General features: G+C 41.2%; 1 protein-coding gene across 1 annotated transcript in view; it reads right to left on the minus strand.

Moving 5' to 3' along the window:
* Positions 1-2,632: 2,632 nt before the first annotated feature.
* ARHGAP6 (Rho GTPase activating protein 6) overlaps positions 2,633-17,767 on the minus strand; it is a 125,213-nt gene continuing 110,078 nt past the window's right edge. Inside the window, exons 11-13 of the mRNA XM_037731851.1 lie at positions 9,341-9,609; positions 7,601-7,681; positions 2,633-4,611 (exon numbers count right to left, since the gene is read on the minus strand). Coding sequence (XP_037587779.1) covers positions 3,938-4,611; positions 7,601-7,681; positions 9,341-9,609 — 1,024 coding nt within the window. The 3' untranslated portion in view covers positions 2,633-3,937. The remainder of the gene's footprint in view (positions 4,612-7,600; positions 7,682-9,340; positions 9,610-17,767) is intronic.

Here is a 17,767-nt window from a genome sequence, read left to right on the forward strand (position 1 = left end):
TTGCCAGATTAAGCAAATAGGTGCTAGGTTCAATTTGAATGTCAGATAAACAACGAATCCCTTTTTATTGTATGTCCCATGCAATATGTGGGATAAAGAATCATTTTTTAGCATAATTGTGTCCCAGGTATTGCATAAGAATACTCACAGTAATACATGATCAGTTGTTTATCTGACATTCAAATTGAACTGGGTGTCCTGTATCTTATTTGGCTACCCTACTTAAGAGATGCCAAGGTCAAGTGTCTTAGATCCCCCATGCCAACCTTTCCCCACCCTGCCACGTCATAGAATGGCCTGTGTCCCGGACCTGGGACTTTTTTGTTCTTTCCTAAACTCAGAACATTCCTGGAGAAACTGGGATGAGTTGACCACCCTAAGCTGAAAAGATATTGGTTGAATTGAACTTAGAGATGCGTCTGGTCCTCTTGTAACCTCTTGGGGGCTTCCAGTTGCAGCTGACACTGAGGGTCACACCACGTCAGGGGTGGGCGCCCAGAAACCACGGTCTGCCATTCACCATCTCCATGACACCATCTGTCACTTTGACTGTGCCAAAGAATTCCAACCTTTGTCAGAATTTTCCCTTGGTTTGTATTTTTTTTCCTCTTGAACATTTGCTGCTGATTTAGTCCTGTTTTAAAATTCTGCTCAGCAGAGATGTTGTCCTGTTTTAACCTCTGTGTGACTCTTCTTCAGTCATTTCCTTTCGTCTCAGTTCAGTATAATCTACCTCCCGCACTTTGCTTATCAGATCGACGTATCCTACAGGCCTGGACTTTGTTCTGACGTCCCTTTATGTTTAATCCCAATGCTGTTTCTCTGCCAAGCAGATGTGTATTAAAATGTGCATAAGAAAAGAAGCAAGCTGGGTTTATTTAGAAATTTCCTCAATTTGCACAAACTCCATTGGTATAAGAGGTTTTTTTGTTTCCTATGAAAAACGACAACAAACATATGGTAATAGGTACTTAGATGGATCAAGACAAATTCATATTTGGCCATTTCTGCCATCCACATTCTGGCCCTGTTGCCAAAGACAAAAACAAACAAACAAAACAATGGTTCATATTGCTTCAATGTCAATGTCAGAGTATTCATAGATGCAGACACATATGTCACACACTGGAGCTTGTCCCTTGCTTGTTGAATCTCTCTGTTCATGAGGAATGAGTGACTTGAATAGCTTGTTAAAGAGGTTTTGGACAGCTTGAAAGAGTTTGAGTTTTATTTTTTTCTTGTCACGTATTATATCATTTATAAGGTATTAGAAAGGATAACTTCCCTCAGGTCTTGTGGGTTTCATGTATTTTCTTTAAGACTGCTTATTTTCAATATGATAAAGGCATTTAAGAAACAAGTCCAGGCACAGTGGCTCATGCCTATAATCCCAACACTTTGGGAGGCTGAGGCGGGTGGATCACCTGAGGTCAGCAGTTCAAGACCAGCCTGGCCAACATGGGGAAACCCCATCTCTACTGAAAATACAAAAAATAGCTAGGGACGGTGGCATGTGCCTGGAATTCCAGCTACTCAGGAGGCCCAGGCAGGAGAATCGCTTGGGCCCGGGAGGCAGAAGTTGCAGTGAGCAGAGATCATAGCACTGCACTCCAGCCTGGGCGACAGAGCAAGACTCTGTCTCAAGAAAAAAAAAAAAAAAGAAAGAAAGAAAGAAAGAAACTAGCTGTCACTCACTAAGCTAATGATACGGCCCCTAGGCTTAAACATACAAAGAGAGGGAGAGTGCATATTAAGACATATGTAAAAGATATTCTGAGTCCTGTTTTCAGGACTGCTTATTTTAGATCTATGAACAGATGGACATAATTTTCATTACCTTTTCTGACATAGGCATCAACTTCAATTGATATGGATGTTTTAAAAAATAGGACTACTCTAGCAAGAATGTGGTAGAAAAAGAGTCCCATGTATCACGCCATCCAGTCCAGGAAGGAGGGAAAGAACTAGTGAGATCATGATCAAATTCGAAGCCAAGGAAATAGCATCATGAGGAGCAGGATGAGAGTAGGTGGCACAGAAAAGCCACCTGTGATCCATAACCAAGCAGCATTTCCTCTGGATCTTGTTGACAACTTTTGGCTGAGTGTGGGCAGTCAGGAAGAACCAGAGGTCTGCAGGCAAATCCCCCCTGACTCACAGCCAGAGGTGGTAGTACTGGACCTGATGGCAGAGCCTGAAGCTATATCAACCATTCCCCAAATAAGAAACATCACATGCTACTTCTAGATTTTATTATTTTGGTCCTGAATCAAATTAGGCATCTAAGGCCTATAGAGCAGATGTAACTTACAGGAATTGTGTTAGGCAACACTTGCTGGACACAGTTCAGGAAACTCAGAAAACCTGAGTTTCAGTCCTGTAGGAAACCACCTCTTCAACAGTCGAGGAAATCAGCCTTTACTTACCACAAATTATTATAAATTTCTAAATGCTTTGGTGCCACTGAGTTGATGTCCCAAAACCAGCTGATATTTTTAAACCAGATTTTTTGCTATACATGTATATGCATAGAATTGCCATGATTTATTATGCTTGGACTTGTGGATAGTGAAGTATATGTCTGAAATGCGGTGCAAATTCATTCAAGAGATTCAAAGTCAGGGAGCAAAGCCTTTGCTTAACTTTTTATTCATCATGGCACAAGATAGAACCTTAAGAAACACCACTGGAAATTTCATCACCAACATGAAAATTAAGAGTAGCATGTTTTATATGTAAAAAAAAAAAAAAAAATCTTTTTCTATAATACACTTTCCCTTCAGAAGTGAAAAAAATCGCGTAAAATACTGAAGCGAATCGCCATCTGCTGGTCAAAAACAGTTATGCAATTGAAAAACTTCAAACTTACTACTTAAGTACGACGGTAGGAACATTTTACAATACACATAAAATTAAGAAAGAAAACATTTCCTCAGCCTTTGGCACAATGTAAGTACAAAGCTGTAGGCTTTTTTTCCAAATGTGATTTAGTTTTTAAAGAATTGCGTGTAATTTGGCAAATAATGATTATGGGGCAAAGGGAAAAACATGTTCTATAATTTGAATATTCTATTTAGATTCTTAAACACTTTATAGTTAGTTAGATTCCAGTTTGTAGTTTTGAAAAATACATAAAAATTATACTTTATAAATATCTATTATATAGGGCCTATATAAAACTGAATTTGACGTAAAGTGGGACAGACAACTTCTTAATTTCTTTGTGAGGCACTGCCTTTTTCTTGTCTGGCTGAGTCATTTCTAAACAAGTTCTAAAAATATATTTCGTAATCTATCAGAGTTAACATTTTTCCGTAAAACGTATTCAATATCAAAAAGCATTCAGTGATTTTTCTTCTTGTATTTCGTCTTGTTAGTGTTTTTGTTAGGTATTGAAGGAAGGGTTATCCCCAGTTATAAAGCTATGGCAAAAGCACAGAAACCCGCTTGTGCATATTCTAGAACATTCTATAGAATCTCATTGTTTAGTATATTTCATTGCTTAAAATAAGTGAAGTGATTTTTAAAAAAATGTTCCTTTTGTTTTCTCTTTGTGAATATATCATATATGATTATCATACATAATCTGTTACAGAATATACAATAGTCAAAACTGAAGACACATAAATACAGTTAGGCTATACGAAAGCAAGAGTTGTATCTTATTATAGAGCCAAGAGGGACGTTTTTATATTGGACATTGCCATTCGGTTTGGGTTCTGTTTGTTTTTCCTAAGGCTGGCTATGCAATGGAACCTTATTCTCAATGGCAGGGGCGTGAGTGCTCTACCTCTGTGGGTGAACTGGATTTCTCGTGTTGCTTTTGGGAAGTGTGAAAGAAGAACACTAAGTGTACCAGTGGCCACCACCCACGTTTTCCCCTGGGCTGGAGGGCGGGGGGAGGGCACGGGGCAGGAGGGGCTCGGCTGGTGTGGGCTCAGACCAGCGTCTCAGGTAGGGCATCGGGGTTGTCAGCAGACAGGAGCTCCCAGATCTGCCAGCGCTCTCTCTGCCAGTCGAGCCAGCCAGCGTCCCCCAGGTGCGGACTGTCCTGGTTGCCCGTTGGCAGGGAGTTGACACTGCTCAGTTTTTTCTGTGCGGCCTGCTGCTCTCGCTCGGCCTCTTGCCCTCCCTGGTCCGCGGCTGTCCCTGCGCCTTCCCGGGGCCCCTGGATCCAGGCCGCCGCTGCTGCTGCGGTCTTCCCGGGGCCTGGGTATGGAGGCGGGGGCCGTTTGTCATCCCTCGTGCTCCCACGGGGTCTCTGGCACGTCGATGTGGCCTGGCTCTGCAGCCCGGCCAAGTCCAGCTCGCTCTCGCTGAGGTCGTGGGCGCTGCTCAGGATCAAGTACTGCTCAGATGTGGCCATGGGCCTCTCGGCTTTCCCACTGTCACCCTGGACGTGGGGCGTACTGTAGGCACGCGGCACCGCAGTGTGGGCCCTGCCCTCTGTCGCGGAGGCCGCGGGCTGAGTCCTCTGAGCCACCTTCGTGCCGCTGTCCAGCTCTGCGGGGCTCCCCTGCCACCGAGGCCAATTCGGGGACAGGTTCCCTTGAGAAAGGGAGCAGGGCCCCGCTTTTAGGGAGCTGCTTTCAAAAATGTCTCCAGAGGAACCTGGTAGCCAGAGGGAAAGCCAAGAAGTGGAATGAGTTTGTAGAATCCTTCTTGGAGATTCAAATCCTGTTATTTCGTTCTCACTTCTAAGAAGTCCCAGTGGACTTCTAAAACTGAAACTGCACAGTATGATCTTAGCTGCTGCTGCCTAAAGAAAAGGACCTTCCCAGCAAAACAAATGCTCAATTCGTATGCCTAGACTTTGACAGGTTAGCTGGGATGTCAAACTAGATTAATAATTGGTTTTACCACCAATTCGTGTTTCAGGAAAGGGCCCCTCTACATGGCTGGGAAAACTTTTCAGAATCCAGAAGGTGAAAGAAGCATTCCCTCCTTTTCAATGCATTCTGTAATCCAGGAGAGATACGAATTTTGTTTTCATGTTTCTATCACATCAATGAAGTGACTTGAATCTCAAGTACCCCGTTCTGTGCCAGAAGACAGGCCAGCCACTGTGCATATTCTCCCATCGTCAGTGTGGAAAAGACACACTTGGTGCTCACCCAGGCATTCCCCTTTACTTCCTACATGGAATTTCCCAGCCTCTCTGGCAGTGAGGTGGGCCACAGAAATGAGGTCTAGGCAACAAATATGGACAGATGTGACATGAGCCATTTCTAGGCCTGAACTAATAATAAAACGAAACAAATGCCTTCCCGCTGTTCTTTGCTTTCCCGCCTCCCTTAACTACCAGCCAAGCGTGAAGTCTTGGAGGACTCCTCAGGGCTCTGAAGATGTTAGAGCCTAGGCTGGGCCCCTGAGTGACTGTGGAAGACAGCACTCCCTCCCTTACCCACTCCCACCCCTCCTCACCCCCTTGCAATCTATACTGTACTGGGACAGTGAGAGAAATCCAGTTGTAATAGCTTAAGCCACTCACACTTTGGAGTTGTTATAGCAGTTAGCTTTCCCTAAAGGATACAGCTTTCTTTATGAAACTGAGGGAAAGAAATGACAGTCCATTTTGAAGGCAAAGGAGGAGTCCTTGGGGCATGTGTCCCCAGACTACCATTTTCCTATGAATCTGCTCTATCTCCCACTTCTTAAAAAGCAGACAAGGAACAAGAACAAGGCCATGTTGGGGGCAGGGGAGTGAGGGATCTGAGTATTCACAAAGAAACAAATGATAGCTGAAACAGGTGACAACTGAACCTGGAGAAGGAAAAGGGAGTAAGGCTCTTCACAGGATACGAGATATAGTTAGAAAAAGAATCGGTACTAGAGGCCATCAAATTTAAAAATGTACTGTGCATCTGGGCACGGTGGCTCATGCCTGTAATCACAGCACTTTGGGAGGCTGAGATGGGTGGATCATGAGGTCAAGAGATTGAGACCATCCTGGCCAACATGATGAAACCCCGTCTCTACAAAAAATACAAACATTAGCTCGGTGTGGTGTTGTGCGCCTGTAGTCTCAGCTACTCAGGAGGCTGAGGCAGGAGAATCGCTTGAACCTGGGAGGCGGAGATTGCAGTGAGCTGAGATTGTGTCAGGGCACTCCAGCCTGGCAACAGAGCAACACTCCACCTCAAAAAATAATTAATAATAAATAAAAATGCACTGTGCTTTTAAAATGTAATATGGGAGATACTGCAAAACAATAAGGGGAATATAAATATAAAACAACCAAACAAATAATTTACACACTGTATACCATACATGAGACGTATTCCAGATGGATTAAAAAAATTAAGCGTTGAAACAATGAAATAACATTAAAAAGAAATGCATAGAGATCACTGAGTATCCAATGCTGAACTAAAGATTATGAAAGAATTCACAGAAAAGAGACAGTGATAAAATTACGTAAAAAAGAAAATGCAAGTGGTAAACAATATGGAAAATGAGTTAACGTCTTTATTATATAAAGGGTTCACAAGAATCAATTTAAAAAATTCTAGCATACATAAATAGGAAATGATATAAGTAACAATTCAATGGGGGGAAATTCAGTGAATTAATAGAAACACTGAAAAATACTGGTGAGAAAGAAATGCAAATAAATAAATGCAATTTTGTTTTTTCAGTTAGCAAAAATGAAAACCCACAGCAAAAGTGAAAACCCACAAATTTGTAATATGATGAGATTTGCAGACAGCAGTGGAAAATGTCCTGCCATCCGCAGTTTACAGAATGCAAGCTAATGGATCCTACACAGAACAGGAGGAGACTGTATCTCCAGATTCTTGGAAAGGCTTGTTATATTTGACCCACTTTCCTGTTTGGGATTTATAACCTTTGACTTGCTTTCTAACATTTTGTGAATCTATTAGTAATTTGAAAAAATAATTACACAAAAGAGGCTCCTAACAGTGGAACTTATTACAATGATAACAAAAAATTTCAAATGACTTAGTATTGGGTTGTAAACTATGAATATGCACTCTGTGGAATATTCCTTGCCCTTAAAAAGAATAATGGAGAGGCCGGGCTCGGTGGCTCAGGCCTGTAATCCCAGCACTTTGGGAGGCCGAGGTGGGCGGATCAGAAGGTTAGGAGTTCGAGACCAGCCTGGCCAATATGGTGAAACCCCATCTCTATTAAAAATAAAAAAATTAGCAGGGAGTGGTGGTTGGTGCCTGTAGTCCGAGCTACTTGGGAGGCTGAGGCAGGAGAATCGCTTGAAAGCGGGAAGTGGAGGTTGCAGTGAGCCGAGATCGTGCCACCGCACTCCAGCCTGGGCAGCAGAGTGACACTCTTTCTCAAAAAAAGGAAAATGGAGAATAACTGGAAAATGGAAGTTAGAAAATAATACAAAGTTGCACAGACAGAATGATTGTAACTATGAAAACCTTTGCAAAGGAAATAGAATAAAATATAGTCAAAGATTGTCATATTTGGATGGAAAGCCTAAGGTTCGTTTCATCCCGTCTTATTTTCAGCACTTCCCAAATTATATTTGACAGGCATATAATAAAATTATAGTAAACAAAACTTTGCAAAATAATTTTAAAAGTAAATGCAATAAAGTTTAAAATTAATACTTTACCTGTCATTCCTGGGTCTTTGGATCCACTTTTTAATGTTGAATGCCAGGTTCCCCAGATATTGAAAGGTTCCTCTGACAGATCTAGGAAAAAAGTGTATAAAAAGGTATATAACACAAAAGGAAAATTAAAAATCGATGAACATTTCAATAACATCTCTTCTGTGCAAAGTATTGCATTCGAGGTCGTGTTGCATACAAAACAGAATACAGTTCTGATCTAACTTTCAGCATGTTCATTCTACTTGGGATTTACAAAAAAAGCTCTTTGTATATCATGCTTGTGGTAGACAGAATAAGCCCCCCCGCAAAGATGTCTGTCATAATCTCACAAATCTACAAAGATGTTATTTTCAAAAAGGACTTTGCAGATGTGATTAAATTATGGTTCTTGAGATGGGGAGATTTTCCTGGATTATCTGGATGGGGCCAATATAATTACAAGGGTCCTCATAAGAGAGGGGCAGGAGAGAAGATGCTGCTAGATTGTTGGCTTAAAAGATGGAGGAAGGGGCCTTGAGCCAAGGAATGCAGCAGCTACTAGAAGCTGGAAAAGGCAAGGAAACAATTATGCCCTAGAATGTCCAGAAGGGAAAGAGGCCTTGTGGACCCATTTTAGACTTCTCACCTCCAGAACCATAAAATAATAAGTTTGCGTGTTACAGGAAATGAATAGAAGGGTGATGGGTGGCAACAGCTTTATAGGCCTTAACCACATTAACACAGAGCTAGAGGAACAGCATAGTTTCTGTACTACCCTCAGGAATACTTTGCTATTGGTATCATCATATTTCTTCATGCATGCATTCATTCATAAATCCCCTTAGCTTATCCATCAATATTTATGGAGCAAGGCACTACATTAGACTTTTTCACCATCTCATTTAATCCTCACTACAATCCCGTGATGGGATCATAATTACGATTTATAGCAGCAGACGTCTACTGGGTGCCTCCACGTGTTCAGCAGTTCACATGCGTTATCTCACTTCATTCCTAGGAGGTTCCCAGGAGATCATTTTACAGACGAGGCAACTAGCATAAGGAGCAGGTAAGAAATGCACACAAGATTACACAGCAAGTATTATCGAGTGCGTATGACATTCGAAGTGCTGCGTTGAGGGCTTTACATGGATTAGTTCATTAAACTCAATGAATTAAATACTGTTATCATTCTGAGTTTTCACGGCAGGAGGAAATGGGACTCTGGGAAGCTCAATGGCTCACTGGAGATCCCGCAGGTTGAAAGTGGCAGAGCAGATATGTGACTCCCAGTCTAGTGCTCTTGTCACTGGATACTAACACTATTTGGTTCTGGAAGGTTGTCTTGATACATAGTAGGTTCAGCTTGTTTTCTTTAGAAAAGCAACAGCAGTAATTGGGTGGCATTAGACTAGCAAATATGCAACCCAAGCCCAGTACACATAAAGTTCCTAGGATGCTGGAGGGAAAAAGAGTCAGCTGGGAATAGGAGTGGCTCCTCTGGGCATGCGCTTATTTCCCAGATATCTGAGAATTGGAGCGTGGCCTGTGGCCACCTACCCAGCCAACAACTGGGCTCACCACACCTTCCTCTTCCTAGAGTAGGCATTCAGCAGGTACTCGATAAATGGTGGTTGCATTACAGAAACATCAAATAAGGGAGAGATGAAGAGAAGGTCCGAGGAGCCCCACACCATGCCACATGCAACAAGAGGAGGGTCACTTGTTTTGGCCAGTGCCGGCTGGCCAGGCTCCAGTTACCTTTCCCAAGCCTTGGTCCAGGAGAACTTTCCCTTGACTTTGATGAGGACAAGTGGCCCACCAGCATAAACTGCCTTGGCACTTTGTAAAGCTTCTCCGAGCCCCCTGGGGCCACGTCCTCTTGCATAGCCAGCAGGGAGCGCTCAGACAGCACTGGGGAGTTGTTGTCATAAGGGGAGATGTCGCCGCTGGAGGCCTTGTTGGAGTCTGTAGATGAATGCCTCCCTCCCACGGAAAAGGAAACTTCTGACTGCAGCATGTCAGGGCTTCTGGCACAACGAGACAATTACAAATGTGTCAGTGTGTTAACAAGTGGTGACCAGAATCAAACAATACGGCTGTTACACAAATGACGGAGGAGGATGCATGGACACAGGAGCTGAAAAAAAAAAAAAGACCAGTTGGAGCAATGTTCCAAGACATCTACATCCATGAGGTGAAAGTGTTTCAATGATATGACCAGCAGAGGGCAGTCAAACCCAACAGAAGTAACAGGAAAAGCCAATGGGCGAAGGCAGGGTGGGAATGAAACAGACAAGGAGCCCTGCATTTGCCAATGTGGATCGCTAAGTGCCTCAGGGACTCATTCCTGCTTCCATTTTTAAGTGAAAGTCTGATGCTCACTATCTATTAGGTAAGGATACATTAGTAGATAACTCTTTCACCTTCCTATAAAACTATGGTTGACACTTTGCTTGAAGTTCATTGCGGCTTTAGGGACAACTTTTCTTTTCCCCCAAAATACTTAGTGTAAGTAAATCTATCCTTCATGTGATGAAGATGATGATGCCACCAGTGGGAATAAGTATTTCACGTATAACGTGGCGACAAAAACAAATGAATGAAAATGGAGTCACTAGACTCCATTTTATTCAAATACATCTAAAATGATTCTGCAAGATACTAGTGCTTTTATAAGCTGATATGATGTGCTAATTAGTATACCATTATCAAAGTCCTGTGTTCATGAGTTGTCACAGAAACAGAAATAACAGTGAAAATGTATGTGGAACAGGAAAAATGAGAACTTGAGGAAATGAAAAGAGCATGGAAGTCTTACCTGGAAACATCTTTATTTTCTACCCTCCTCAGAACAGTGGCCCTGACAACATCTTGAAGGGAAACAATGACAGATTGATTAAAAGTTTCAGAACCTGTATCTCTTCTCCCTTACTTCACTTCTCTTTACTAGTTTTTGCTCTCTTTTGGCTTAATTTTTCAAAACAAATCCTTTGTAAACTTAAAGAAGGTAAACACATGCCTGAGCAATACTTCCCTAACCAAATGGCTTTGTGCATGCAAACTGGAGGAATGCATTCACAGGGGTCTAGCTCCATCTGAGGTTCCCAGCAGGGGTTAGTATCCAGGGGAAAAAACATCCCAGCATCTGTGATACCACCACAGTCATAACTGAGGCAGCCAGGGTCTTGAGCACTCTTGCTGAGGACATTTACTACCGACATGGATTAAAGAAGCCCCTTCCTTGCTTCCTATTTGAACTCATATCACATAATTTTATGGGAAGAAGCAAGAGGACTGCCATGAGGATGATTTTCCAGATCTTTAGGCCACCAATTTCTGCAGGAAAGTGGTGAGAGGGCAGTTATTTAACCACCCAATCTAATTAAAGGGGAAAAAGTCTTCCTCATTCTAGCTGAGAAAACACAAAGAAAATGAATAGACACTTGTCTGTTATCATGGGCTGTCACTGGTTAAAGAAAGTTTATTATGAAAATGAGAAAAATCACATGTGTTGAACTGGAAGCTAACATGAGCTCAGAATCCGTGTTCTTTGTTCTGATTAGGGCTAGAAATTTTATTACTGGGATGATTTTGTTTTCCCTGTTTAGTTGACATTTTTCCAGTCATTAATAAAAATGTCTTGTGTCCACTCAGTAAAAATATATGTCATATTTTTCCATCAATAATAGTACACAAAGCCTTATTGTATGGGATACTTAGAGAGTCAATTCATTAGCTAAACCAAAAGAAAATCAGTGCTACCAATGCTTTGTTTTATGTTTTGCCCCGCTCATATTGGGAGGAAAGTTTTGGAAAGGTCATATTTTAGCTCACAGAGAGCCCAATAATTCTCTTATGTCTTGCTCATCCATGTTACAACCCATGTAGAACAGAATACATTCAACAAAGTGTTATAAGTTGAAGATTTAGCCAGGAGTTATGTGCATAAAGGTACTTGATGGAAGAAATATCCCTTAAGTTTTGGTACTAGGGACATCTGGGCTACTGAACGAGTAGGTTATTTTTACCCTAAGGAGCCATGAATCATGTAGTAAATAATGTATTTCTGTCTCCTATGATGGCTAAAGGCTCAGAGAATTAAGGCTTCAGTTGAGTCGGTGTTTTGAAGCTTGGGGGTACCTTTGTGAGTTTTGCATCCCAACTTCATCTTATCACTCTTTATATTGTTTTCCTTTCCCTAACATTTCAAATTACTTATAATATCTCTAATTACTTATATTGTTTCACTTTACATATTTTTCAAGCTGTTTCAAAAATTTTTTGGACTGATATACAGGCAGGGGAAATCATACCTATATTGTGGGGGGGGGGTGCTGAAAAGGCAGTATGCCTCATGAAAGCATTTAGTTGGTGAAAACGACACAAAATCAAACAAAGACAATAATAACAATAACAAAATTAACTGAAGTTGCCACATCATTTGTTCCTTTGTTTTAATATCTCTGACTGCATCTGATTAAGTAGAGGTGAGAGAGGAGGAGGCAGAGGGCCACTGTCCCTTGTCCCTTTCCTCTATTCTTTAGGTCTGCAAGATCTCTTTGAGTGGTTGTGAAGTGTGCATCCCAGGGTGGAAGCATCTGTCTCACTCGGGAACTTGTTGGGAATGTCAATTCTCCAGCTCCATTCTGGACCTACTGACAGGACTGGCTACAACATTTGTGGAACCCAGTGCAAAATGAACATGTGAGGCCCCATGCTTAAAAAGCATTAAGCATTTCAAGATGGCGACTGCAAATCAGTAAACCAAATGTGGGCTGCCTCTGAGTGTGGAGTTACAGTCCTGGAAGCGAGCTCTGGATATTAAAAGGGAAACTCAGGGTGGGGCCAGCAAATTGTTTAAAGAAGCCCTCCAGGTGATTCTGATGCATGGGGATGTTTGGGAACCTCTAATAACCAAAAATTACTTTCCTTTCTCATTCTGCATATGTGACAGTGGGCTAAAGGTCTGCTAAGAGTCAAATCAGGAAGGAAACCAAAGATGTTAGCCAAAACTGCAGCATTGGCTGGCCTGGGAGTGAATGTGGTGGTCCTGACCTTGGGGTGGCTGAGGCCACAGCTAGGAGAAGGAGGAAGAGTGTCCCCATCCCAGCTGATTCCTGGACTTCCTCTGCCTTAAGCAGAATCCAGACAACTGAATGTAATGTAGTCCTGTTGTGGATCAGAACATGTTGAGGTGAAAGGGTGTAGGAAGGGCCAGCGTAGTGTTCTCTGCTCTTTTGGTTCGGTCTCCTAAGTAACGCCACTGGAGTGACCACAGCTGGGTCCTCCATCAGGGGAGGAACCACGGGAGGTAGCTGAAGCAAATCCCTGGAGGCAGAGGTAGATGAGGTGTCTCACAGTAGACACAGACTTTGAACCTCCTGGGGATGGCTGGGGTCACAGCTAGGGACATACACAGAGGGAGCATCTAATGAGAGATGATGTCACCTTTTCAAAATCCCCCCAACCCCCAGTGTATTCCAACCATGGGAGGAGACACAGTGTAAGTACATATGGCAAGCAGTTTGGGAAATATACTTATGTGAAATATCCCCTTGGCCTGTGAGGAGAGTAAAAGTTAATATTTATACAGGGTTAATTATGTGGTAGGCACGGTACTAAGCTACTGTTAACAACATTCCTTTCTCCTGACCTGAGTCTGGGATTGAGTGAAGGAAATGAAGAGCTGACTGAATACTGAATACCATGCTCTCTAGCAGCAGAGGCAGCTGGAGTTGGGACCCTTCTATAATTTATTCGCTAAAGGGTATTCAACATCATTACAAATCAATAGTAAAATGCTCTTACTTACGAGTTAATGGCCTTTTAAAATGTTTAAAATATTTCCCTATCATTTTGTTTTCTTAGTAGAGGTCAGAAAGTGGCAGCTAAATTTGCCTAAGGACCTATGTCGAAGAATTATCTTCCCACATGAAAGGCCACCGATTAAAAAAAAAAGTTTTATTCACTCCTCAGGACTCTCATAACAACATAGGCAGTTCGTAGATTTAAAAAAAGTTAGTGTCATTCTATGTTTTATATCTGTCAGAAGCAAATCCAGGATCAACATATATGCAAATACACATATATACATACCCAACACACATATATACACACCACACACATATATACACACCACATACACATACATATGCAGACATAAATACATATATACAAGCATAGACATATACACACGTACATATTCATACACAAACGTATACATACATGCACACAAATATTAGACATGTACACATACATATTGCATATACACATACATGCAGCTATATGTACATGCATATACATATACATCCACTTAGGCAATAAATACAATTGGAAGTAAAGACACAAACAGAGGGACAGAATAGGATTGCTGAGTGGAGGCTGGAGGCTGGAGAAATTTCCAGAAACTTGGAAGCAGAACTGTTAGGGCCTTTCATAGCATATCTGTCTTACAATGGGGGCTGGGCATCCAGTCACTGTGGATACCTTCATTATACACCTATGTTTCCTATGTCTGTCCATTTTCCATCTTCCACGTCTAAATCTTTCTATTCTACCCAAAGTTTCTGATACATTTCTAAGTTTATGGAAGCTATTGTAAAAGCAGCTTGTCAATTATATAAATCAGGTACAATGTATAAAGTTCTGTAAGATTTTCCATATAAAAATCACAAATCAAAAAACAAATTTTTATAATCCAGAAATTCTGCAAGAGGACAGGGTGTGAATAAATCCAGATGTAGTGCAGTGGAAATGTGGATGGTAAAAGTATACAGGAAAAGAAATTTCTCTGAGTCTGAAACCTAGAGATGAAAGTGAGAAAAGAAAGAAAAACTACCTTTCAGGTTACAACTGTCAGAGAAGTGGTTGTCTGCCAGGACCAGGGTGCCCTAAGGGTGTCAGTTCTGGGGGCTCCTTGAGTGGGCATTTCCTTCCTACGAACCAGTTCCAATTAGCAGCACTCTAATTTCTGAACACTCATGGAGAAATGAGCCCAGGAGGAGGGCTTTTAGTGATTTTCCACAGTACACTCAGTGTCAAATCTGGAATACCATACCATCCTTTAGTTACGCCCAAAAAATGAGATAAACAACCACAATATTTTCTCTCAGATTTGACTCTAGGATAATCCAACTCTAAGAAGATAGTTTTGAGTTCAGGGTTCCAAATAAAAACTTACAATACTTGTGTATCTATTTACATGAAATATTTACTCTGACCAGTGAGTCACTAGATGAGGAATAGTCTAAAAGCACATAGTGGCCTCTTTTTGTATGTCTTGGAGTTTGATGGATTGAGGTTCAGAATGTCGAGTGGATGAGTTGCTAGTTGACATGAGTTGGCATCCAAAAGTGCCTGGTGGCTTCTCTTTGCAGTCGCGGAGCATCATGGATTGAGGTTAGGTTGACAGGTCACCAGTCTACATGGGTTTGCCTCCATGCATGGAGGGTTTCCCCATTAGACACCCAAACCCCAAGACCATCCACAGCATGCATGGCCAGTCTCAGCTAACCAGACAAGCAAGGGATGGACATGGAGAGCGAGACATATTCTCACCCTTAGCTGGTCCCTCTGGGTCAGGGCGTAAACATACTGGCAGGGTACTGTGGGCAGGCCTGCACTGCAGCCGGAAGCACAGAACATGTTCTGGGGACAAATGGAAAACTCCGGTTCAATCACCGGATGGGGCCCACCCAGCACTTTGCTGAACTACCCAGAAAGAAGAACCGTGGACATTTCAAATGTGTGTTCAGTTTATCCTTGGCTTAATCTTTTGACTGACAAGTTCCAGTCTGTTGGAACTGAAAGGATCGTATCATCCATCTTGGATTATATCAGTGGTATTCGGAAAGGAATCCACTGCTGGAGCAGCTTTGGAATCATGAAGGATGTTCACATTAATCACTGTAAGTTCTGCAAAGCCTCCCTTATGCAGATTGCTAGGGATAAAGGTGCCCTACTTCAAAGAGGAGCTGACATGGCTCTAAACTCCTCAGTGGATGATGAAGCTAACACCCTGGGCACAGGCTTTGGTGAAATCTGTCCCCTCATTTTTAGTCCTTAGTAATTCCCTCCTAATATCCCTGGCATATGGAACATTTATGGCAGGTGAAGATAAGACAGTGTTGTCTTCATTATTTACAGTGGTCCTGATAAAAAACGTCTTCAAATTAACATTCTGCAAATTTGTAAAGAAGCTGTGAATCACAGTAAAAGTGTGAGGAAGGAAGGGGTGATGTGATACATTTTCCCTTCTCTCCATTTTGAATGCCTTTCCATAGAAGGCATATGCATACTTTTTGGAATTTTTCATTATGGAATTCCCTATTCCATATAAGCTTTTTCTAAAACTGGCTGGAAAGGTTTTCTTGAATGGAGTGTGCGTGTTGGGGCAGGGGGCAGGGGTAGTTAATGCTTCATAATTTCCAGGGTATTAAGGCCAACAGCTACTGCCACTCAATAGTACTCTTTGCTGTTATACTGTACTGGTAAAGTGAGATTTCTTGTCTCTGAAAATTTCCTGAAACCCTTTCTGATTTGAAAAATCCTAATAAATGAAAATCAGAAATTATAATGTATCACGTAACACTCCATAGATTTGTGAAAGAAGGTATTTTTAATGATGAGCTTTGAAAGATTAAAAGAAATGATCTATGTCATATTTATTTAATAAGTTAAATGAGATATCTTTAAATTACAAGAAAGCCTAATGCTCCCCAGAATGAAGAAGGCAGATTTGTCATTCAATAGGATAAACTTCTTGCTAAACAATACAATTATTTTTCAGTTCTGAAATTTTATTTTTTTCAGATTAGTACAGATCTTCAACCATGGTCCTGATACACTAGACACCAGTTTTGCTATTTTTTTAAATTAATTTTTTTCAGTAAAATCTTTGTGAAGGCCACTAACAGAATTACCACAATGAAATTTAAATATATATACCTGAGTTTAGTTCATCCATATCTGCCTTCTCTCCAAGTGCAGTTAAATTTGTTCTATTTTGATCTTGTTTCTAGAATATAGAAGGGAAGATACTTTGCTTGGTCTTATTTAATTAATATTCTATTTCTGGGAAGCCCCTGAGGCTTGATAGAATGAGAGCAAATCTTTACATGTTTTCCCAAGCCTATACTTAAAAATTACGAGACCTGTTATTGAAACTAGTTACTGTGTCACAGATGATCTGAGCTCTGCTGAGCTCTCCTGAGCTCTGGATTTATGGGAGATTTTCACATTAATCATGCTCAGTTCTGCAATGCATCCTTTATGCAGAACTTAGGGACCCGAGATGCCTCAGGCAAAAGAAAACTGTGCACCTCTATATACATGGTTTTATCTATGAGTTTTTGCCCAGAACATCAAAGCAGTTGAAAAATATTGAAAAACTGAAAAGCAGATACATTTGAATGTATAACATTTATATTAAATTTAAATGTTTTATTGATGCCCTAACAGAATTTCCTTATTATTTTATTCCAGGTTAATTAATTAAAATTTATTTAATATTGTCACTTGGTCCAGATAAACTGTCAAACATAGCAATTCTCTCAGTTGGAACCAAGACAAACAAAGTAGATTTTGAAAATCTTGCTTTGGGAGCTGAGACAGAAGATTGCTTGAGCCCAGGCAGTTGAGGCTGCAGTGAACCATGGTGGGGCCACTGCACTCCAGCCTGGGTAACAGAGCGAGACACTGTTTCAAAAAATAAAAATCATAAAAAATGACTTATAAGTTGCATCCGTTTAAGGCAGCAGCACATATTTTACCTTTTGCTTCAGGTTCTACTATGACTAAGCATGGCTAGTATTTTTAAATTTTTGATATTTTCTTCATTAAACATTTTTGGCATTAGCTTGGATTTAAAAAAGAATATTACATGGCAATATAATCAATTTTGACGGCTGAGTTTCCCAGCATCCCCTTAATATCTGTGTCTAGGCAAGTGTCTCACTTGCCTCTCTCACTAAGTCCCAGTCCTACTGTGATTCTCTTGTTATACTGCAAATACCCACATTCAACATATGCTGTCTTGTTTGATTAACCTTCCATTCTTATCCCCCATTTCCTCACATCCTTAAATCAAAGGGTAGGGGAACTGTTTTAAGTACCTTTGAAGAAAAGAGCATATATAATGCTAGTAAATATACCTGACAAGTGTGTGTGTATTTTTTTTTTTTTTTT

Source organism: Cebus imitator, unplaced genomic scaffold, assembly GCF_001604975.1.
Source record: "Cebus imitator isolate Cc_AM_T3 unplaced genomic scaffold, Cebus_imitator-1.0 Scaffold426, whole genome shotgun sequence".
NCBI lineage: Eukaryota > Metazoa > Chordata > Mammalia > Primates > Cebidae > Cebus > Cebus imitator.